We start from the raw sequence: 25,093 nt of genomic DNA, 5'->3' as shown, positions 1-25,093 counted from the left end.
TACCCCACCTTTACCACACATCACTTTTTCCTGCACTATCAGTTAGTTTGAATGGTAACAGCACACAAAATATTGTGCTGCAACAGATCTTGTTACTCTCCACAGGCTGTTGAGCTTCAAGCTACAGTTTACTACAATTAGTAACAAGAGGGCCCCACGTATTTATTCAACCACCACAAGCCATTCCTGGAAAGAAGTGCACAAAGATGGTTAAGAAAAATTAATATATACAAAAAAAGTTAGATCCCAAACAGAAATCCAGTATTTGTTAGAAAGGTTAGTGCATCATAGACAGATGAGATTCTACCTTTTAACAATATTTTCAAATGTTGTGCAGATATATTTAATTTAAAAAGCAACAACAGGATTCTTCTGTCATTCTTGACTTTTTAAATTTATTAATAGCAGTAGTTTTAGTCACTGCTATTGAAAAGGTATCATCTTTACTATCTATTTACAGATGCAGTAAGTGTGCCCCAAAAATAAGGCAGGTTATTGCTAATATTCATATAGGAAACTTAACAAAAAAGCAGACTTGAAAAGGAAATAAACTCATGTCATTTTTCATGTGCTTTTTTGAATGTAACACAAAAGAGAACAACATGTAAAGCAGTGCCTAAGTGATAAAGGGAGTGGTAAAGGGGAAAAACAAGCAGCCTTGCCCCAAGACAACGAGCAATGGAGCAAATCCCTAGTAAGAGCCTTAGGAAGTGCAATTAACTTCATTAATGCAATGCCTCATTTGTTCTACAGCTAAATATTTCATGAGTTACTCTAGTAAACAAGCTCTAATCTCATCAGCTGGATATAAGTGAACACACAAATTGTAACACAAATTTGTGCCATCTTTAAAACCTAGTCTAGAAGTTCTGAAAATATTTCAGTCCCTTTTTTCTCCTAGTAGAAAAATTAAATCTGTTAAAAAAATATTTCAATTCAGCCACAAAAGGTGCAGGTTTTGGTGCTTTTCTAAAATAAACTTTTTCTGAATGAGATCAACAATTTACAGTTTTGGGTAACTTGTAGATAACAATTTAGAAGTGGATGTCAGAGTTAATACTTTTTTTTTTTTTTTTTTTTTTTTTTTTTTTTGTTGTTGTTTTTGTTTTTTTTTTTTTGTAACAAGATGAAAGTGTCAAACTGCCCTGCAAGGTGTCAGCACCACAGCAGTTTTATTCAGGCCAAAAACTTGGAGTTATTCCTCATTAACCAAATACCATCAACAAACTTCACTTTACTGTAGCAAGCAGACTGCTGGGGGTCTACACCAGCATCAGCCAGGAACTTCTGAGGTACAATCTCTGTACTGAAGGAGCTGCTATAGGGTAACCCACATCTATCAGGTTCTAAGAAAAATTTAAAATCTTCAGGCATCATCAATTTATTATTATCATCAGGCATCATCAACTTATTATCAATAATCAGTACAATCAGCAATAAGTACCGATCATTATAAAATTTTCTTAAATGTGTCATTCTGTCAAAAGCAAGAGAGAAACGTGGTGAAGGAGAAAACATTCTTTGGAATATTGAAGTAGTTTACACTGTCTCACTTCATGGTGGTTAAATATAGTTGTTCCTGTTTAGAATTGGAATGTTTTCCATCATGTATACCTACAAAATTCAAAACTGTATTTATTAAATAGGAAACAATCTATAGAAAAAAATTCAATTTCTGAGAACTGAGAATAAAACTGAAAAAATTATAAAATTTGTGTTTTACATAAAACAATGAACTGTGCTTTATGATTCTCAGAAACAGTTTTCTCCTCTAGTTGCTACCAGCACACAGTTAAAACAGAGTAATTAAGAATGCACAACATTTAAAAGCACATGTCTATTCCCAATGCAGTTGATAAGAAAAACAGAATCTCATCAACTTCAATTGGAAAAAGGCAAGACATTCATCTTGTATGCTCAGAAGTTTGAGTGCAGAAACTTGGCTTTAATTCCTTATTTTTAGCTAAAAACTAGCTCAATCTTTCTGAATGTTTTAAAGGAATTGAGCAGCAGGTATACTGGCATCCCAGGCAGAATCCTTCTGTTATTTTCTTAGACTGAGTCACTTATACATCCATTGCAAGTAATCAAAATTAAATGCAGGGTTAATGAAGAGCTTTTTGCGTGCCAAGGAAACATTGGGAAGGTATAAAAGAAGCTGGTTGTACCTGATGTGATCTGGCTTTTTCCTGTCATGTGAAAAAACGGGGTAGGATTAAAACATAAGGGAAAGGAGGAAAAGGAATGAAAAATGCAAAATGAGCAAAATAAGAAAAGAATGAGCATGATCTGAAAATACAGCAGAATTAAAAAGGAAAACACCAATTGCATCCAATCTAAAACCTATTTGGAAGATACTAGTGGTCTGACAAATGCTTTTCTCACTACACACATTTATTCTTTCTTTATGATATGGACTTATTTTGAATTTGAATTTCTGGGAACCAAAAGAGCTGTCCAGCTACTGCTCCATAAAAAATGCACCTGACTCTTGTTCCTGATACCTTAAGAAAACTGATGTACAATAAGGTGTATCATTTACCAACAGACAGATATACATTCTAAACACAGGTGTCCATACCTGTTTGCAGTACAAGGATATAATTTTGATTCCACTAAACTGTATTATCTGAAACAACTGTGTGCATTATGTCCTTTTAGTCACAACAAAAAGAGATTACAAAAGCTCCATCTCTTTCAAAACACAGTGACAATGAATTGCAAATAGCTCGGCGTTTACTTTGCAGCCTGCTCAAACACTTATTTGTTTCTAAAGCCAGTGTCACACAGAACTGTCCCAAGAACTGGAAACTTGATGCAAAACCCCAAATAATTAAAGTCTTGAGACGATGAAACACGAGCTGCCAGGTGCTGCAGGAAGAAATTTCATTATGCTAGCAAGACATTAGTTTGGACTGGAAACAAATTTTCATTCACCACAACAGATTTGCCCCCCTTCAAAGGTCTGTATTATACAATCATCTTTTTTTTTTCTCCCCCAGCAACCAGACTTCTCCCAGGATAATACCACTATGGAGTCCATGGATTCACTGACCAAGACATGCACACAGAAGCATCACATTTCTCTCCTTTGTCAGCTAGAATCATTCTGCTGTGTCAAACCCCCACAAAACCTATCATACCCTTTTCTCTTATGTTTTTAATGTTGGCAAGTATCTGCTAAGAGTGGCAATTAGAATGGTTTTTGGTGTCTTTAATTCACTCTTGAAGTTCTTAAAAAGGTCTAGAACCAACATAAGAGCAAATGAGACCAACAAGAGTAAAAGAGAAGCCTCCATTTTAATACATATTACTACTGACAGTGCATTTAGCAGTCAGCAAGGAAGACCAGTGCTATCACCTTTGGCTCAGAACAGCAGGAAATTCCAGTATTTCTAGGCAAATTCTTCTAGTTTTGTTTCACCTGGTTGATTTTCCACCCACTTTCCCCAAAGATGAACATACAATAAAGGAGCAAACTTCTAATCTGTAAGAACACTGAAAGTATCTTGTTTGTCCTGACTTCAGCTCAGAATTCCTTAAAATAAAACACATAATGCTCTAAATATTTCCTCTGTTATTTTATAAAATTTTACACACAAAACAGTTTAATGCAATGAAAAAATTCTTTCTTGTACTTTATAGTGACTGGAAAAACCCTATAATCTCTAGTATATGATGAACTTCAATCAGTACAATTGCCCACAGCTGAAACAGCTGAAGCTGTAACACTACACAAGTAAAACTTTCCATCACAGGAAACAGGCAGTGACCACTTCTGTGCCTACAGTATAGCAAGCAATTACAAATGTATTCAGAAATAACAAAAATGCTTCTTCATTTTTATTAAAACATAGAAAAAATGGGGGGCTAGATTCAGAAAATAAGAACTGTCTTCAGTAAGGTCATAAATGCATATTTTTTATTATAAAAGCAGTTTAATAGGAATTAGCAATGGTTTGTGAACATATGGAATAGAAAATTTAAATGACTGATTGAATTTTCAGAACTGTTCATAGATAGTGTATCCAATCCTATTTTTTGTCTAAAAGCATCCAACTAGTCTGTCCCAATGAGATAAATTATCAAGAATCTAATATTAAAACGGTTAAAAGTTTTGCTTTATTGAATGCTCCTGCGATAATCAGAAGAAAAAAATAAAAGTACATATCAATTATGTAATAAAAGTAGGCAGCTCTGACTCATTAACAAGCTGTTTATCTTTGCCCTCTTATATTATTGCTTGGATATGCTTTTTATTATATTTATTCAAATCTGTAACAATCTGAAGGAATGTGATTGTGTATCTTGATTTAATTACACCTTCTCCTTATTTACTTTGTGTCCATTTAAATTACCAACATACAGAGGATAGTTTTAATTGAACCCTACTCTTTAACCACTTTAAGGTCAGAGACATGTACAGTATTGCTAGGAATGACACCACGTGGAAGCAGACACTCCTGTCCTGCTCCCTCCTGTCACCTCCCTTGCAGAGCAAGACCTTCCTGCTATTCAAGACAGGAACCCAGAGACAGAGTTTCACCATCAGCAATGGCAAAAAGGACCCTTTCAGGCCCTTGGGAATGCAATAAAGGACAATCCCTGCCCTGTCACAGCAGATCTTTCTCAGTATGCTAACACGAACATTTCACCTCACACCAGGAAGGTGCTTTTGACGCACATCTCCCGGTTTTCTCCCTCCACCATCCTTTGACACTTCACAGATTTGTCTTGGAGAACTCTGAATTCTGCTTGCATGAAACTAACCCAGAAAGTGCATTACGATTCCAGACGAATAATCAGGCCAAAGGACCGGACCAGAGTCAGCCCAAAGCAAAATCCTTTGTACTGGTTACCCATGAGTTGCTAATATCGATACAGTCTTATTGACACCAGCGGCCCTTGCATCAGTCTATGGATTTAATTGAAGTGATCCCAGTTTCTTACAAGCTTGTGGTGTGCTGAGATGCTCAAGGAAGAACAGAATAATTAAGATTGGAAGGGACCACCCACTCAAATGAACATTTTGTCCTTTGAAACACAGCAAATAGTTTAACAGAGGCACCACTGAAAAAATAGCAGAACATGGACCATAGAGAGCTCTTTATCACACCAAATTACATCTAAAATTCAGGAACTGTATCCAGCTGTGCTGTAAATGCTCCAGCATATATATTTCCTTGAAAAAAAGCACACACCCTTGGAAATGCAAAAGAAATTCTGTTCAGGAAGAAAAATATTTAAATAGTAGTAAAATATACAACATTAAAGATATATGACTAACAATATATTTTGAATTCCCAAAAGGGCCATCAAAACTACTAAGCAAAAGTCACTGCACAGAACAGGAATTTTAAAGGATAACAACTACATTGCTTATCTTTCAGGAAAATTAACTTGAGTCCTTGACTGTGTTTCTCTGCTTCCAGTGGCTATACAGCTTCTATTTACTCTAACACTTTCCTAGCATATGCTTTCACAAGGGAAAGGTTTGCAAACAACTAGTACAGAAAACAAGGGAAAATGGCTGTGAAGTGTCATCTCTAAGTTAACTAACAGAGTCACCCCAGTGTTCTGTCAAAACTATGGACTCAAACGAGTTACAGAGATTATGAATCAGATGAGAATTCAGGTTAAAAAGCAGTATTTTTATTAGCAGCAAATAAAGGTTCTGAATAATTACCTGTTCCAAGTCTTGAAGGCATTGCTGGCTCGCTTGAATAAATAACCTTCCATAACAATGCCATTGGCTGCATCTACATTGTATTCTAGTTTAGTATCATCACTGGAATAATCCTAGTACAAAGGAACGAGAAAAACACACTGCAGGTCAAATGAAACTTCAAATATGAGCAGTACTGTTGTCAAAGAGTAAATATCTAGAAATAAGGTTTTGTTTGCAACACGTATTAGTCAAACCATGACTCTTAGCACATTAATGCTTTTTTTAAAAAAACAATTTTAAGCAATGAGAATGCTGAAGATTTTTACTTTACCTGCAACAAGGGGAATTTCTTGTTCAGGTATTAGTGACCTCTACAGCCAAATAGAGGGCAAACATTGTTGACAGAGCATCTGATGCTTCAACTGTCTGCTCAAATGGTCTCTCATATTCCCAAGAAAGGGGATAGAAAAGCAGAGGAAAAGAAGCCATGAAAGTTAGGAGTCAAAACTGACAAACAGTTGCAGCCTGTTGCAGATATGTATAAAGTCAGTTGTGCTTTAGCATTTTCTTCAGCTCTGTCATGTTGACAGCTGAGTTGCATAGGAACTTAGAAGACAAGTAATCAAATAAAGATGATGCTATCAGCCAACTCTAGAGTAAAGCAATCATGGTGCTGGCACTGATGACAAGACCTTAGCAGTAATTTTTTCTTTATGATCTTGGGTAAGATTACAAAATTACACGTAGGACAAGGGAATATGCATTTCCATCAAGCTAATAGCAACTAAACCCAGCTAGTAACATTTAATAGCAGCCTTCTGAGCTTTAGGAAAGCTGAGTGCTTTTCTTATTATCTTATCTTTAGCAAAGGTAAGTTAGACTAAGTAATAACACATGTGATGATCATTTGCTTTCGCATCTCATTGAGAACAGCATGGGCTCTTCCCAGGAAGGTAGAGTTCAGATATTCAGAGAGTGGGAGGCTAACATCTACTAAGGGTGCATGAAAATGCACACATGGAATGACATCATTTCTCACAACTTTGTCCAGCAATGAAAATAACATACCTGCTGTAATTTTATTTCACTGTTATTAAAATATATCTCCTTAAAGTAGACTAGCAACATATGGCTTCTTCCCCTTAACATGGGTGTAAGAGACACATTACTGAAAATTAAATTTCAGAAGGGAAAAAACCAAACAAGGTAAATATTGAAAAGGCAGAACATTTTGTATTATGACTTTCCTGAACCTTCAGTAGTTACTTTTCGTAAATTGCATACATCAGCTTTGTGTGAAAAGTATATCTGAAAGTCTCTGCTTTGTACTTTGCTTCTTAGGAATTTGTCTATACATAAAGGAAAAGAGGCAAGAAATATATATTTTAAAAAGTAGCTTCAATACCAACACGGTCATTATCCCCAGGTAATAGCCCAGGATGCACACAACTTTCGTGCTATACATGATGTTTACTCTTGTACATGCAGATGGTTTGGTCCAATCCAAGGTTAATTACACATGATAGTGAAATGGTTACAAATATTAAAATGAGCCCTTTAAGCTCCCCAGTCAGAACAGCACAAATTCCTTAAAAATATTCACATTTTCATCTATTACTAATCTGGATAGATTAACTAATGTTGAAATGTTAAATCTAGATTTTTATTATTGAATTGACAGATTATCAATGCAAGAGTTCTGAAAGAAATGAAACTATCGTATCACTACCACACACCAATCTGAATAAACATACTAGTTACAAATGAAAGCTTCACCAAAAGAAAATACAAAGTTTTGTATTTATTATTCAGCAATTAATAACTGATTTTTTGCCTGTTTTCTAGAGAAGAACACGCTGAGCATAAAAGGCTTCATGTAAGCTCTCAAAATAAAAAAAAGAGAAAACCACTATGCACAAACTTAGACACGCTGATGTAACATTCCCTACATTCCCCAAAAACTGATCAATTACTCTAACTTACCAGCTCCCAAACATAATGAAATCTGCTAAATATTTGCATCTTCCTGCCTCAGTGATGCTTGCAACTCCTCGTCTAGTTGAAGACAACATGCATTTCCTCAGTCTTTTCTGTCCAGCCTACTATGTAATCACATTTTCCCCTGGGTTTGGAGAGCTGCTGCAGAAAATGCCGCTGTCTTTTCCAGTGACTCCAGATCTATACTCTGAAGGTGTATATGGATCATTTATCATGCCACACTGTTGGAATTATCTAAAATACTGAGCCTTCTCATGAAATGCATTTAGTGTCATTTTTAACTACTTCCCTGATTGAATTCCACTTTTACAGAGCAGAAAAAGACAGAAGAGTATAGAGGCAAATGTCAAATACCTCCTTAACTGAACATGGCAGACTACCAGCTGGAGGGGGGAGGGAATAAGGCTTCTATGTGCTTTGTCCATAAAACTTCATTGATAAAGTTGTGATCAGGAAAAACAATCAGAAAAAAAAATAGCCCCATTTCAATTCCATGGATAAAAGTAGAGAAAGAAACTACATTAGCTGTGTTCTGATCTTAGTCTCTGCTATTCTACAATTAAAAAAATAGGAGCAAAGCAGTCACATTATAGTTTATTTTTATCTTGGTGCATGGAAAAGTTTAATGAATCATGAAAAATAATCTGGGGTGGAGAAAAATCCACCCATATCTTTCCAGTGTCCTGCATAAGAGAATCACATGTTAATAAAGTCAGTCACTGTATGTGATTCAGAATTGTGTGTTCTGCCAGCAGGCACACAACTGATAAAGACTTCATTTTAAACATAATTAAACTAATTAGGTGTCAGGACTAAAGTAGATTTCACCTAACCAGAACTAAGAAAATTTAGCCAGTATTATGTAATTTTCACTGAAGTGCTACATCACATATTTCATTCAGTTTTGAAAGAATAAACATCTATGGCTTCTATTCTGACACTGATTTTTCACGGGTGGCTGCTACTGGAAGAGAAATATGTAGAAGTGGGTTATATAAGTGAAGCATACAGCATGCTTTCATGCCTTTTTTTCCACCCTTTTTCTTTAAATGTCCATGGGGTACAGCAAACCAGCTGGCAATGGAAAAACAACTTTCATCTCCAGAAATAATACTAATCTGGTGTGTCACAGAACACTTAATATTCTTGACAGTGTTTCAGTGAATGCATTTTCGTATGAACGTATCAATCCATCACACATACTTGATTCATATCAGAGCATGTTTTCTGTTTCTCTGTGTATGATTTTCTTGTTCCCAAAACAAAACACCCCACCCCCCCACCATTAGTTTTCAGTAGCAGAGCTTTTGATTTACTTTCCAAATTGCTATCAGGCCATGAAAGCTAATCAAACCATTTTACCAGTAAATCTTAGGAACTATATTTTAATATTTGATGTGTAACCCAAATTATTTTTTACTTTAGAGAATCAGCCTTTTAAAAGTTATTTTAAAAGGCAGTAAATAGGAGAGCATAAGTACTAAACAAAACACTAACCTGAAAAATTAGGCCAGCATATACTAAACAAGAGACACTAATTGTGCAAAGTCCCCATTTAGAAAGCTGCTCCCGTTCCCTTTCCATTGGCAAGAGATGTTTGTCATGCTTAGGCTGAAAAGGCCCTCGAGGAAGGGTTTAGAACAAGAGACACCACAAGTAACAAGGTTTACAGCCCAAGACAGAGTGAGAGAATGCAAGAGTGTCATTGAGCAAACAAGTCACTTGAAACACAAGCACATCTTTGGTTTTGGAGACAGGAGTTAGTCTGCACAGCTTCTCAACAGCAGCTCTGGTTTATGCCTGCTTTGTGATCGTGGTAGCAGCTGGTTTCCTATCACCTTGTTTACTCAATATGTTAAAAATTTTCAAATTGTTCTCACTCCAGCTGTTTCCTCAGCGCTCCTTTGGAAGCAGATTTTTACTTTAATGGAAAAGGGATTTGAATACAGCAAAAACTATTTGAAGTTCAATGCAAATACTTTTCCTGTATCATCTCCCTCATTTTAGAACAAAATATTAGGTCTGGACACAACACCAAAAAGCCATGAAGCTGCTTGCAGGTGCGGCTGATTTTTAAAATATTTCTTAATCAAACGTGTTGCTACAGCAATGGGCTGCAAACTGCTCAGAAAACAAGAGTCATGTCTAATGTATTGACACTGTGACACCACACTTTTAGTATTAATCTTTCCTTATAAAATATATTGCAAAAATTTCCCAGAATGATAATGAAATTTCTAGATTAATTCACAGCATGTGTTTCTCCAGTTTAATACAGAAAAAATATTTTCTTACACTGAAAAAAAATAAAGTTAAGAAAAATGCTTCCTGCACATTTGCTGAGTAAATAGACCACAAAATTTATAAGCAATTAAAAAAAGTAAATCAGATTATCAGCTCTGCTAAAAAAGAAATCACACTGTATTGTTGACCAAGCCCTTCCATGACACTTTTATTAGCCTCTCCATCAACAGCCTAATTAAGTAGGACAATGATTATACAGAAAAGTGAGATGGGTTATTTAATTAGTGCAATTATTCTGCATGCATATGCACATATATGCAAACACAGGCAGTAGGTGGGTAGGTGTGTGCACATATGCACTTACCTATACATTTCAGAAAAGGAACTGTTCTTTATCCACACAATGAAGGAAAGGCATCATTCTGAAGCATTAGATTAGAACTTCAGTGTATTAAATACATATATACCTCATGGAATATTCAACACAATAAGCTTCAGAAGTTTCAGTTGTTAAAAAACATGGAAGGATTTGGCATTGGAAGATTTGGGAACATAGTGGAAAGCAACATGACAAGACAACAGGGACTCAAGTTGCCATCTGGGACAGGGTGACCAGATGACAAGTAGTGATAAAAAGACCCAGAGTCTAAGGCAGTTTTGAAATCCTGATGAGCTGGAAGCTAACCTGGTGTGAAGGCTGGGAAAAGCAAGTAGGAGGAGACAAAAAGAGACAATGTGGTTTGAATAAGGAACTAAGAAAATGATTGGACAAGCTGTAAGAGGAATCTCCAATAAAGCACAGTTTAGGCATTATCAGCACAAAATGAGACAGTGACTTCTCTGATAAGGACAGGAGACAACACTTACAACTCAAAACACAGAACTTAAGAGGACAACATACACTACATTGTGACTGCCCTGATTAGATTTTAGAGACAGCATTAAATTGTCAATTAAAGTAAGCAACAATAAAAGTAACATTATTGTGTTTGTCACTCCTACTAGAAATCAAGAACATTTATATTACACATAGATATGGCTTATCAAGTTTCATGAAGCTTACAAGTTTCAGTAATAATTGAAACTAGTAGAAGTAGTTTACCTGTAAAGCAGCCTTAAGCAGCATTTGAAGAAAAAAACAAAGACTGTAAATACCAATGGCAACAGCAGTGACCATAATGCATGGCAACTATTTATTATTTCTATGGCAAATTAAAAGATAATTGCTCATAACTAACAGTCTTCAGCAAGCACCACTGTTCTCTTAACGGAGAACCTCTCAACTACTGTCCATTCCTGAAACTGAGCCTTTAAGCCCAAAAAACTTAAAATTTGACCTTTAACATTAACTCTCAAGTTCCATCTTTCCCATTTCCCCCCTTTCTTCCCCCTCCTTGCCTGCAGTTATCTCCTGACTCCAAGCACAGCATGTCAGCTCTACCCTCATCATCACATCTGCTCAAACTCACAGCAATCCTTATGCTTCCCACCAACTCCTAAAGGGACGACAGAATGCACCAATAAAAATGTTTACAGCAACCAAAAATGTTATCTTTTCCCATTAGTATTAATGTTGGCTCCTACTAAGGCTACTCAACTTATAATCTCAGCATGTTTTCATTCCTGAATTTATTTAGTTATCAGATTTCATTTCGATTGGGTGGGATTTTTTAAAATTTATGCCACTTGAACAGATCCAGAACATATTTGAATGAGAGTAAGAAGTGTAGCACACCTTTAAACTGGTATCTAATTCCTTTCAAAAGTACCTGTAGCTCACTACCAGAGAGTTTAGTGGAAATTTTTCTAACTTCTAGCATTATATCTGCAAAACCAATACTGATCTAGAGCTTCTGAAACATCCAAACAAAAGAAGTAATTCCCCCAACATGAATTACCTAAATTTTTCTCAAGAAGGAAAAAGAACTATTGCACAAATATTCCCCAAAACACCAATTAAAAGTTCTCAATTTCATTTCTGTGCACAGCTGAACCAGTACATTAGACACTCTTTACAAAAGTTTACTTTGGTTCTTCATGTGCAACAGCAGCTGCCACACAAGCTCCAAGTGCTGCACTTGGATTTTGCACAGTCTGAAGTGATACTTATGGCTGTAGGGCTGTGCAGCACATACACCTCTTCTACAAACACACAGCATGGAAACACAGAAACCTGTACAACTTATTCAATTCAGGAGGTAATAGGAATTAGGAGTTCTACTGAAATGCTAAAATCCCAGCATTTAAATAAATTCTACTGCTCTATTTATGTTTCAGTAAAAACTAAGCATAATATTTTGTTCAGTAACACAAAATTAGTATCTGCAATCCAACCTTACACTTAATGACATGTCAGTCTGTCTCTCTGCACTAAAAATACCATCTCTTGTAGTTCTGATGCAGAGATGCTGGGGAGAGATGCTACAGATTAAAAAAAAAAAGTGTGTGCAGCCTGCCTTTTACATTCTGTCAAGTACCTTTTGCTGAATAGTGGAGTGCTTTTGCTCCATATCTCTCTTCTCCTTCGCAGCATCTACAGCCAACTGATCCAGCTGTAAAGAGAAACAGAAAATTGGATCTTTAAATTATCATAAGAAATTTGGCTCAGTAGATTTCTCAATGCTGACAAAAAAAAAAAGTACGAACACATTATGTCTAGACATTGCAAGACTTTTACTTTATTTGCATAGTATAATTACTTCTTTGTCACAAATTGTTTACCTTGAATAACCACTGAAGCCTCGTTTAAAGCACTGCTCTGCCACCCCGAATTAACCTCTACCAAGGTGTACATTTCTTGTAAGCATTAGAACTGTTTCAAAGAACAGCATGGTGCCAAGCATATGCGACTCTGTACCGCATTGGTGCTCAGTCTCCCAAGAGGATGACTCATGCTTTAGCTGCTCTTGCTGGCCTATGCAGCAGCACTGGCAGCAGCAGCAAAAACTAGAAGGAGCAAATGCTATGGATTTTTCCCTCCGTGAAGTGGGAGAACTGTCTCAAGCAGGATTTTGTGTCGATAGTTTTGATCAGCTGACCAGCAGTACTCGAGCAAGATTGCTTGAGATCTTAGGTAGAGACAATCAAACTAATTTTGGAAAGAAAAATATGGTTTTGAAAATAACAGAGATTGTCACAGAGAATATTTCAATTAGTAACCTTACAAAGTTTGTGATGATAAAAAGGACACTAGCCAAAAAATTTCCTTTAACAATCACAAAAAAAAAAAAAAAAAGAGGAAATTTAAGATACCCTGTAAGAGAAAGTTTGATGGGGGTTTTCTTCTGTGGTTAGTTGCTTGTTTTGGTTGCTTTTGTTTCACAGTTTTGATTCTTTTGGTTTTGTTGTTTGTTTGTTTTATCCAGGCCTTCATGTTTATGTAAGAAATGCAGTGGAGAAGCAGATGTTGCCTGAAAGACCAGCTGGTTTGGTACTTACAGCCTGTAACACAAGGCTGCCGTTACGCAGGCGGCCGCGGCCGTGCCCGGCGGTGCAGACGCAGGGCTCAGCCCGCGGCTCTCCGTCTGTAGGACAGGGCTGCCTCTGCTCCCGGCCCACAGCCAGAACACCAGGAGCAGCAGCACCCGCTCCCAGCTGGGTCACTCACTCGGCACAGGGCACGATGACTAACGGATCCTCTGATCCACCCACAGCGAGGATCCCCTCCAGCCGCTCTCAGAACCACAAGTGGCAGGCCCTGCCAACTCTGGCCGTTTCCCCAGTGTTTTACTTACCCTGCTTGACATGATATAAATAACAGAAAAGGGACAATAACAGGCCCTTACACCCTTGTGCTAGACATTCTCCAACAATTATGGAGCCACCAGAAAGCCGAAACATCTGGATCCAATTCTGTACTCTGTTACTTTTTTTAACTCTTCTCTCCCTGTCTTCCCCTGTGGCTCAAAAGGCCGTATCAGCACTTGCACACCTTTACAGGTATTTGTGAACAGGAACACACCGAAGGCTGAAGTGTCCAAATGCCACATCTATGTAGCTTTAGCACTTAAAAATAACAAAAGCCTCTAAAACAGACTGGGCTCAAAGATTGCTTTGCATCAACAACCCTTGAGAAACCCTTTTTCTTGTGATAAAGATGAGAACTGGGTCAAGTGTTCAAAATTTTATAGGAATCAAGTTTCTTGCTAAAACTTCAGATTTCTTGGGGGCACATGGCCAAGAAATTTGTCCTTCTATCCCATTAGACGAAACAGAAGGCAGTCGCTCAGGATAGGACAATTACCTCTAATATACCTTAAACACAAGCGTTGGAGGGTACATTTACCACAGCCAAAACAAAATTCATAACAGCAGCTCATTCCATCAGTTACTTTTTTTACTATGAGGACAGCATTACACTATTCCTGTTTTCAAGCTCAAACCAGGTTTTCTTCCTTTTCACTCAGGTGAGCAGCACATCAATTGTTTTAGAAGAGATCAACAGCATACAACTATCAAAAGCTGTAGCAAATCACAACCAAACTACCAAAATTCCAGTCATTATAGCATTACTGGGTAATTTCCAGAAAACTGGGTTTTTCAAACCACTGCATTTACTGGTAAATGTATTTTTATAAACATAATGCTCTAACTGGCATTCTGAGGAGAATTAAGTCAGACAGAAATACTTAGCTTTTTGAGTAGTCATCTCAATGAAAATTCAAATGTTTTCTTTTCAAGCTAATACCACATTTCATATGAAAAGAAACAAAAACCACAGTTTCCATGCAAAATCTCATATTATGCTTGCACACTATTAAAGATTCCCATACAATGATCTGATTCCCAAGGGATCCTACCCTGACCTGAAGTATCCAGAAAGCAAAATTGCTTAATCCTATTCTATCACAATAAAACAATTACTTTGAAAATACAGACAAAAATAATTCAAAACTATAACTACACTATTTAAGATCAATTTTATTACTTCAGATGCTGTTAACCCTTGTAATTAAGATCGTACACAAAATTCACCTAGGAATGAAAACTCACTCACCAACAGAAGGACTCTAACAGCATTTTCACAAAAATCCAGCAAATCCCCATTATGTCACAACCTACTTTGTTAAAGGCAGAAGCTTCAACCAGTACAAGCTGCAAAGCCATCAATTGTTAAAACTTTCAACAGTTATTTACAAATCTGCTTCTGTCATGAAAAAGACCCATTACTTAAATGCCAAGGTGTGCTACAAAAGAACAATTCCGCAAGTTGTACAACTTTAGGGTCTTCAATCCATCTTGCTCCAACTGCAATATATTTAAAACATTCTTAGCTATGGATTTTCTAAATTTAACTCCTTCAGTTGCTATGATACCAGCACCAAAAGGAATGCTACACAGTGCTCCTTACCAGATCAAGCAAAAGCATGACCAGACATTCAAAAATAACCTTGTGTTTTCTTGCTCCGTCACTGAAATCACGTCAATGAAATGGAAACATTGAAGCCTGGTTGATGGCATAACCCACTATTAACTCCATAGACTGTATCTCCTCTCCCTGTCCCCTCTTCCACAGAAGGACAGGACATGTGTTACACAGCCAGACACTACAGTTCAACACTTACAATCCGAACTAGAAGGGTGTTGAAGAATAAAGGGCACAGCTATGGAAGAGTAACACTGAGCTGTTCAGGTGCCCCTATTACACCAAGACCTGACATGTCTCTACACATAATTAAGACCCAACTGGGGCATAGTCTAGCAGAAAAATAACTCCACCAACCCAATGGCTGAATAGTTATTTTCTACAGCTCCCAATCTGCTCCACTGCACAGCTCAGAAAAATTTAATCTCTTAGACATTCAATGACACATCTACTCAAGATGAATGTAAAAGTTTGCTGTAGAAGCTTGCTTTTTACCTGGACAGACACTTAAAAATTTGGTTGGCTCCAAATCTGTGGATCTGTTTGGGAAGTGGCAATAGAGGGGTTTGTATCACAGCACTTGCTGCAAGTCCTCAGGTAGAGGCAAATAGAAAGTGCTCATATAACTTGCACTGAAAAACAAGTCAAGACACTGCTGAGTCTTCCTCCTCCACCACAGACAGATCTTCATTTCAATAGCTGCTGTTCCAATCTATTTGCATAACCATTCTCAATGTCTCCTGTGTGCAGCTGGCAGTGGTCCATCTAAGCTTTTCATGAGTCACTCACTGAAAACCCAGAAGTGTCAATTGTCTGTCCTTAAACAACAAAACTGGGTAAGAAGGATTCCATGCAGGAACTAAATTTTGCACTACTTATTAAAATCATACTTCCAATTTATGGTCTAAGTTGCTAACATCAAAGTTATATTTACACACATCAAAATTTAATTATACAGACTGTGTAATTTATACAGTAAATAAAGTATATGAGTAGAAGGAAAACCAGCCTAATCTACTTTTTATTACTAGGTATATTCATAAACATGGGTCATATACAAAAATTTTGAAATCCAAATAATCCAGTATCCTGAATATAACAATGTACCTCACAGAGCAGTACATGGCTGTGCTTAATATGTAAATCCTAATGGTAGTATTAATTTCAGTAAACAGACAACTTTCAGTTTGTAACTATCTTCCTTTAATTCCTTTCATTACAGCATATTTTTTATGTTTTGCCTGTACGATACTACAACTCCCTTTTTGTTGAATAAATCTATGAAGTACCTGATATGCAGGCATATATCAAAATTTCTTCCATTTCAGCATATAGTTATGCATTTTTAAAATCATTTGTTACCTGTGCACCAAGATCTTTCATGTAGGGCTCAAGTTCACTAAACAGATCATAGCCTTGATGGAAAAAAGCCAGATGTGCATACATAAATGATAACATCTAGAAGGAACAAAGTAAATATTTATTCTCTTAAAAATTGTATCACATATCACATAAACATGTCACTTAATTCACATAACCTACAATTTCAGGTTTAACTTCTCCTCTAATGTCCTGATAGTTTTACATCAATAAGTCACAGAGCTTCCAATGTTGTAAAATAAACATGCAAAGAAAAGCAAGAACAGAACCAAGCCAAAAATTTCAGAAATCAGTTGATAGCATTAGCTCCATGAGCAAAAGAAAAGAAATCTACTTAATGGCAGAAAACTACTCCTAATTCATGTCACCTGAAATGTTTGTTATCTCTCTTTAACTAGGACATGTAAGGTACAGAGGGGCTGTAGAATATTTTACTAATAATTCAAACTCATAAGTTTTATAACATAGCTGAAAAGACTGTCTGGCCTTAAAACAGAAAACAAGTTGGGATGGTGCAGAGCCGAATAGCAGGCAGGTATAAACCACCCCAAGTAAAATTTCTGCTTTTTAAGGAATTAAGAAAATTATAGGAGAGCAACTTCAGACATCTGAAAGAACAGCACTGAGACAATGTGAAGTAGAAAAGGGAATAAAATGTGAAGCAAATTGGCATGCAAGTATAGCTTTATATTAATTTAGCAAATACCATACTATTCATATCAAAATTTGCCTTGTTCTTAGAAAAAACAGAATTCATCTTAGAATAGATTATAAGTAGCACTTTGTGTTTACAAAGTAATAAATCAGACCTAAACAGCAGAATTCTCAGCCTTTGTTTGATTTTTACCATGGAACACATACCAAAGGATCGAGAGTAGTGAAAACCTACAAGTATTCAAATCTGAACCAGAAGGATTGTCAAAAACAGTTAAACATATATGCTCAGCTACAGTAAAGGCCAAACTGACAGTCACCAAACTGCCAAATGTACTGATAACATTTTGATCAGTAAAAGGACTACATTTTTAACATACTGCTTTGTGGTCATATTTTTAATTTCAGATGGGTTAAAATATTTGATATACAGAGGATAAAGTATATCTTACCGATTTTAAGATTTCTGCTCTCCTTTTAGATTGAAGAACATTGATCTAGGATAAAATAACAAACAAGCAATTCCTTTTATTCGAAACTTATTTTATTTTCAATTTTCCCCAAATAATCACATCCAAGCTGAAAACATTGGAAGAAGACAGCCCAATATCAGACTTCCCAAAATACTTCTAAAAGAAGATGCACTCTAGTTCTGTCATGACATCAAAGTGATGCAATCAGAGAACACTTGCAAAGCTGGAGCTTCGTGGTGATAGTTACAATTTTTTTATATCAGTAGGGAAAATACCACTTGCTTGCTAGAAGTAATATATTACAACTTTCAAGGAAAACTGGTTCTCATTTTCAAGAGATTGAATTCAAGATGTTTCAAGCAGATGAGCCAAGCCAGCCCACCAACTCCTTGCAGACGTTGCACTGCTTCCAGGGCAGAGTGAAGGATGGGGGCAGGGTTACTTTTCCCCTCAGACTCACGGTATTTAAGTATCCCAAAAATAGTCCCAGGCAAGCAAGAGCATAATAGTTTCAATAAGTAACTAATGTACATCTGTGCTTTTAAGCTAGCTGAAGTCACTGATTAAAGGTGTTGCCCTAGAACTTGGGGAATTCCACATTATATAGAAAAAAATTACCAATTTTTCACATTCACCTAGTTCCCCTATCTTTTTTATCTAATCTTAATAGGTTGCCATTCAGAACTACAAATTTTACTTTTAAAGACTCACTTAGAAGAAACAGGCATGATTTTGTAATTTAACACCTCTATGTCAGTTTAGAATTTCAGCAAAATAAACAAGCTTGCTGAAGCTATAATCAAAACCAGATTCTACTTCTATACTTAAGTGGTCATTATTTAGGAAAACTTTCTGCAGCAAAAATAATTGAGATTTGTTTGTATAGAATAAACCCTCAGCCTGTGAGGCAAAGAAAAATAAAAGGAAAGCAAAGGTTTTGAATTGCAGTTTAGAGCAAATCTAGCTACAAGGAGACCATAGTCGTGAAGCCATTTTCCCAGAAGAATCACTCAAGGAGACAATTCCTAAACCTGAACTGATTTTTGTCCACGTTGAGAGGTGTTGAAACTGCTCCAGTTACTCTAAATGCATCTTTATCCCAGGAACTGCTCATACTTTGAATATACAAATTCCAGGAGGCAAACAACCTGCAGTTCAAAGCACACACAAGGAACTGGCCTACTACAGTAGTGACTGCCAGCTGGCCCCACCATTTAGTGCTAGTACTAATAATCCTGTGGGGAATAATTCACATGACTTTTTAAACATCAAAATGACCTTAGTGTTTAAAAAGCTGGAGTTCAGAGTTGACCACTGATCACCATGTCTGTGAACATGCCCAGGCTGACAGGCTCCACTTCGTTTTACAACTCATAATGCAATTTATAGAGAAGTTAATTAACCTTTAAATAACTGAAGGGACGTCACAAATCAAGATGATAATGTCTAATATAAAACCAGCTTAATTGTAAATAGCTGTTCTGTTTTTGATCATAGGAGAAGCTCAGACCCATTTGGGAGCCCCCAACCTCTCACACCATCTGAATTGCAATAATCCTGTTTTGTTGTAGTTGTGTGTAAATATGAAGCAGATGAATTTTAAGTATCAAAAGAAAATTTATTACTGTATTACAGAATAAAAAGCAGCACGACAAAGAACATCTCTCAACACCCTATGGAAGATCTTCACTAAAAAGGTAAAGGATAGTTAAGTTCTTGACTTCTCTTATAACAAAATGCCAAATGCTGAGGAATCTAGACAAGCTGAACACAACCCAAAGCATGCAGCTAAAATTGCAGAAATACCCAATGTCCTGTATCCGAGTTATTCAGATAACTTGCATTTCCTATGCTAGCTTACAGTTTTTGCTTTACATATATAAGATATTGCAGCATATCTAACTCATTAAACATTTAAGTAAGTATCAGGCAAATACTGGGTTTGGTTTTTTTTTTCAAAATTAATGTTCTACTTGAAAATTAAACTGTGTCATTGCAGCAAGGGCACTGAATACCAGAGCACTAAAGCAATAAGAACGCATCAATTAATTTTCCTCAGACTTTATTAAAAAAATTAATTACTTGCAGATAAAGTTCTTCCTTTTTCCCTGAATTTGCTCAGCTTCCAAGAAGCTTACAAAAAGAACTTCTAACATTGTAAAGGACATGTCTCTAACCATATGTAACAAATTGTTTTGAAAAGTAACTTTTATTGCTGTCCTTACCTGAAGAACATAATCCAGAGCTATGTGTCGAAAACACTTCCGAGTTGCAGTCAAAATATTGGTTGCTTCCTCCACCTCGTGTTGCTTATTTCTTTGAACTTGGGCATTTTTCACCAGAGCATTCTCCTTTTCTTCACTCACTTTTTCAAACTGTTTCTTTGCATCTTTAAATTTCCTAATATCTCTATGGAAAAAGGAAATATGGATGACAAATAAATTCCAAAGCATGAAAAGGTTTAAAGCTACACCAGGACAGATCAAGCTCGGGACTGCTATAGCTGGTGTCTTTACAAATTTTATATTCTTCAATACATGCTTGGGTCAAATGGAAATCCACAAATTATGACAGAAACATCTTGTCTTTCGTTTCCAGGGAAAGGACAAAATTGAAATGTAACTGAACACATCTAATGTCTACTGGGGAAAAGCCTTTGTCCCCCAAGCTTAGACAATTACAGTATGTAATTAGATCAGTAATTCATCCTATTGCAACATTTCTGCAGCTGGCTCTAAAGCCTCAGTGATTTGGGATGATTTTTGACAAAGCCTTAATACACATTTCTCAGTTTATTAACAAGAAGGATGTTTCACTTACCCACTCAAATCAGATTTTTAAAATTCCATTTTATGTATAATTTTCCCATTACAAGTGCAAATTAACTTACTCTTTAACGAAAGTCTGAAGCTGTGTTTTAATTGATCTTTGGATTTGGTCAAACAGAATCTGAAAGAAAGCATTATTATGTAGGTCAGTAACTTAGAGGTACTCATACCTTCTGATTTCAGAAATTCAAATGGCAATTATGCAGAATTAGATGAGAATTGTTATTAAACCACTGTGTCTCTAATATCAAAATATAAATCCCTTCAGAGTAGTTTTGAAATAAATAAAAGATAAGGGAAAAAATAAGGAAAATAACTCAAACCAAACATCTTTTGCTGTTCTTTTCTTAAAGACTGTGGTTATAAGGAGAGATAAGAGCTCCTGGCATCTTATTGTCTCATCCTGACAATATGAGACATGCCTCGTTTCATAGACGTTTATTTATGTTAATTGTACAGTAATGGTCCTGAAGAAACAACTTTGAATATTAAGGAACCTTATTTTTTTTTCCTTAGACTCCCCCAATTTATCAACAATTAAAAGACAAATTAAACCATAGAAAGAACGTTCACTTCCGGAAAAAACCCCAAAACCATGGATTGAAATTAATGCTGAAAATGTAACATACATGAGTATTCACTACCATCTCCTTTACATGAATGTTTGTAATAAAACATCCACTGTTGGACTACTAAAAGGAATGGCTGATTCTTCTCAAGAATAAGTAAACTATGCAATGCCTCCAAAATTTCTTATGATTTGGGAAGGCTGGGGGCACAAAATATAATCAAATCATTTGAATTGTAAAGTCTAAGATATTTGTTAATTTTTTAAGGCCAAAGCACACCTGGATGTGAGATAATTTAAATGTTCTCTTATGACCCAAAAAAATTCTAACTGGAAAATGAAAACACACATTCCCTCAGCTTCACATCCGCCCTCTGAGTTTCAGGATGGAATGCAACAGGTCAATGACTACTGGACAAATCCTTTTGTCACTTATTGAACAGACAAATGTTGCCTCAATTTTCAACCCCCCTACACCTCCAATTCTGCACAACAGACATGCACAAGGCAGCATCAAAAAAATAAAGTTGGCCCAGTTGAACAGAATCTCTCATAAAAGGTAAAGATCTTGAAATATTAAATAATTTTCTGGAAAAAGCAAGTCAAAACCTCAAAGTTTAAGGTCAAAAAATGTTTTCTTTAAATGTTCTCAGTCTTAGATTCTTTATTAAGATTTGGAAATGGGAAGCTATGTAATGCCAAGTGACACTGACAGCAAAACCTTTACCAGCTCATCTCTCTTTTCTAGCGACACTGAAGGGAAACATGACTGAGTTTAAGCCACTCATTAGCAGTGGTACTGTACCTTGCATCCAGTTTCCATGCTAGGAGGTTTTCAAGACCAAAGCAACCTGCTCCATCCTCATATCTGACCCTGATTTAGGCAGGCAGTCAAGCCATCCACACCTCCTGAGGCCCCTTCCAACCAGAATTGTATCTACCAGTAACACATGGAAGAACCTGTCTGTATTCCCACTTTGGGAAACCAGAAAAGCAAACAACCAGAATAAAGAACTTCTTGACAAACTGGAAGTCAGGCTAGGACTACTCCCACTGCTGACATTTAAGCTTGCCAGTGCCTGGGGAGTGCACCAATCAAGATCAATACCAAAAGATAAACCAGATGGGAACTCAAATGTTTAGAGGACTCCCAGCCTTGCATTCTGCTTACAGTAATGAAGAGAAAAAATGTGCTGGGCAGAAAAATACATAGACATCATTTCCCCTAAAAAAAACCAGAAAGAAGTGCCCAGACCATGATCTGATTAGATTCACAGCCTTGTCAACATAGCACCTTTCATACACTCCAAATCTAAGAAAGCTGCTATTTGCCATAAACTGTCACAGCTACTCCCCCACTGCTGAATCAGGGAAGATGCTGCATTAGGCTGGTCCCTGGCCTTATCTGTAGCAAAGCCTCACACGAAAAAACTGACAGTCATCCAGAACTCAGTGGGAGCATCTCTTACCCCTTCCATCCTTCCTTTCCTCTTTCTTCCTCTTGCTTCTCCCTCCTGATGGCTCTGTCACCTTGGTCAGCAAGAGACCTGTCACTCGGAGCCAGGAAGCCCCGTTGAACTCAGCAGATTCACAAAAAGCAATGCAGGACCACAACATATCTGGCAAAGCAATTGGGCCTCATTCCTGATGTTTGTGCCTTGGTAAAAGCCACTTTGCCCTCACTATGCCTGAGCACAGCAAGGACATGGAGGGGAAAAAAAAAGCAGGGCAGAAGCCAGCTTGGTCCTACTTAGATCTGAAATCTTCTTTAATATGGTTTGTTCTTTGCTTTCTGCTTTCAAACTGCCCAAAGGGAAGAGTTGTGCTATGCCAAATTTTACCAAAGCAGTGCAGGCCACCATCACATAGAATAACAGCAGCAATAACACAGGACCTATGTCAGAGGTGTCCACAAGAGCAAACCACAGATAAAAAGACATGGTTAAGAGGGATTCCAACAGCAAGATGTGTGATGAAGAGGGACAGCCTGGGTTAATCTGCTCCATCTAATCTGCAGAAATCGCCGACATGAAAGTAATACTTGCTCCAGTACTGTTGCTTTGAACCTTTGCACACCCTTCTCTCTCCAACCCAAGAACCACTGTTCACCTACTCTCTTTTTTACAGTTTTCATTAGAATAGATGCAGATATGTACACTTTGTATAATGGAAAGAAAATCAAACACAATGCTATTAACCTGCATTGCTTTGCTTCCCTCCATTCTAAAAGCAGGCATTTAAAAAAAGAAAAAAGACACTAATCAGACACTTTTAGAAAGCTAAGTTAAAGCTAGCAAACTTCCACTCCATTCTATATTGTCAATTTTTAAACTCCCAGTGGTATGAAAACCCCACATTTTAAGTGTCCTGCTTATTTTCAGCACTTTGGAGACACTTTGGTTTTTTTCCAGCAATTTGCTGGGAAATTAACAAAGAGCAGTTGGGCCAATGAAAGAGTAAAAAAACAGAAGAAGAAACTTCTGAATACAAGACCAAACTCTTTAAAGGAAAAAATAACAAATTAGTTTTTAACCCAGGGAAAACTGAAGTTTCTGGTTAACTCTGACGTGGTAAAAATTACAGTTAGTCTTAAATTCTTGCATTTTCTCCTTTCTCCACACTTATCTAAACCTGCTATCCTTCCAAAAATAAAACTATATGCAAATCAGTGGTGCTTCATTTTGTGTATTGTAAAGGATAGGGGAAAAAGTAGCAACTATGGAACAGACAATCATTATTTCAGACCAGCAAAGGTATAACCTCGTAGTCTGTAACTGTTACTTTCAGCTTGATTCAAAAAAGATGAAAGTATCCAGTATTTACTGTCTTAGAGCACCAAAGCTTACAAATTCCAAATGAAAAATAAACCAAGATGGAAATCTGCAGAAAAGGGGATATTTATAAATACTTTGTAAACAAAACATTAATAAAATATCTATAAGTATAAAATGAGAGTTATTTAACATTATTTAAACCATTATTTTGGAAAAACTATCAACAAGAAAGGCTTGACCATTAATCTATTATCAAAAATAACTGGAAGTGAGCTATCAGTGCCATGTTGCAGCTAGAAACACTCACATTATGATAATTGATCATTTCCTGTAAGGTGTCAGAGAACTTCATCAAACTGGTCTGTAAAGAGAAAATAGAAGTGGTTTAAGTTAAGCCCTACTAAAAACATAGCACAAAAGCAACGGTTCAGAGGTTTACAGCTTTTCAGTAAAGAACTTGGAAATTCATTTTCCTTATAGCACTATTATGAGACTAAAACCACTAGGCTAGAAGGGGAACACAGCTGTAATAGCAAATAAATCTATTAAAGATACAAGCAACAAAAATGTTACTTCCATCTACCTGTATATAAAGCACCAAATTGAAGAAAAGCAGGAAAAATTCAAACTGACTAAAGATACGGGAAGCTCACATAATCTAAAACATTAATTTACTGTATTTAATATTACACTAATTAATATTTTTCACATTTAATACCCTTACTCAAAAAAAAATCCAAAAACCAAAACAGGTTAATGTGTTGCAATCACCAGTGCCCACACTAATCTAACACATTTTCTGAAATTTGGCAGACCTGTGCCACTGCTGAAACTAAACAGCACAGACACCTCCAGTGCACCACAGCTGGAAAAACCCCCACTCTAAATAGACAGTAAAGAAAAAGGAGCAAAAAGGCAAATAATTCTATAAACTTCAACTACTTCTCTTGCCAACTGTTATGTTGTACCTTTTCAAAGTTATGTTTCTCTCCCTCCACTTTCACCTCAAAGAACTTACCTCAACCAATGCATCTTTGCAGGAATATTGTGCAAGGTCTCGAATTCCATTCATGAACTGCTTGTTGGCTGTACAAAATGCTTTCCCAGTGTCAATCATTGCAATACAAAGCTTCACCAGCTA

The 25,093-nt window shown here is 36.5% G+C and overlaps 1 protein-coding gene across 8 annotated transcripts in view; it reads right to left on the bottom strand.

Moving 5' to 3' along the window:
- The window catches only part of ACAP2 (ArfGAP with coiled-coil, ankyrin repeat and PH domains 2), a 63,863-nt gene that overhangs the window by 19,197 nt on the left and 19,573 nt on the right, over positions 1–25,093 (bottom strand). For 3 of the 8 annotated variants that reach the window (XM_038146543.1, XM_038146547.1, XM_038146550.1), the window contains exons 3-12: positions 24,971–25,090; positions 24,260–24,313; positions 20,673–20,731; positions 20,008–20,191; positions 17,762–17,806; positions 16,638–16,733; positions 12,388–12,462; positions 11,013–11,024; positions 5,687–5,799; positions 2,169–2,189 (exon numbers count right to left, since the gene is read on the bottom strand). In XM_038146543.1, coding sequence (XP_038002471.1) covers positions 2,169–2,189; positions 5,687–5,799; positions 11,013–11,024; positions 12,388–12,462; positions 16,638–16,733; positions 17,762–17,806; positions 20,008–20,191; positions 20,673–20,731; positions 24,260–24,313; positions 24,971–25,090 — 779 coding nt within the window. The remainder of the gene's footprint in view (positions 1–2,168; positions 2,190–5,686; positions 5,800–11,012; positions 11,025–12,387; positions 12,463–16,637; positions 16,734–17,761; positions 17,807–20,007; positions 20,192–20,672; positions 20,732–24,259; positions 24,314–24,970; positions 25,091–25,093) is intronic. The other 5 variants (XM_038146544.1, XM_038146548.1, XM_038146546.1 and 2 more) reach the window with 3 other exon arrangements.

Source organism: Motacilla alba, chromosome 9 (assembly GCF_015832195.1).
Source record: "Motacilla alba alba isolate MOTALB_02 chromosome 9, Motacilla_alba_V1.0_pri, whole genome shotgun sequence".
Lineage (NCBI taxonomy): Eukaryota > Metazoa > Chordata > Aves > Passeriformes > Motacillidae > Motacilla > Motacilla alba.
The sequence above is the reverse complement of the archived record's forward strand: the minus strand, read 5'-3'. Positions and strand labels throughout refer to the sequence as shown.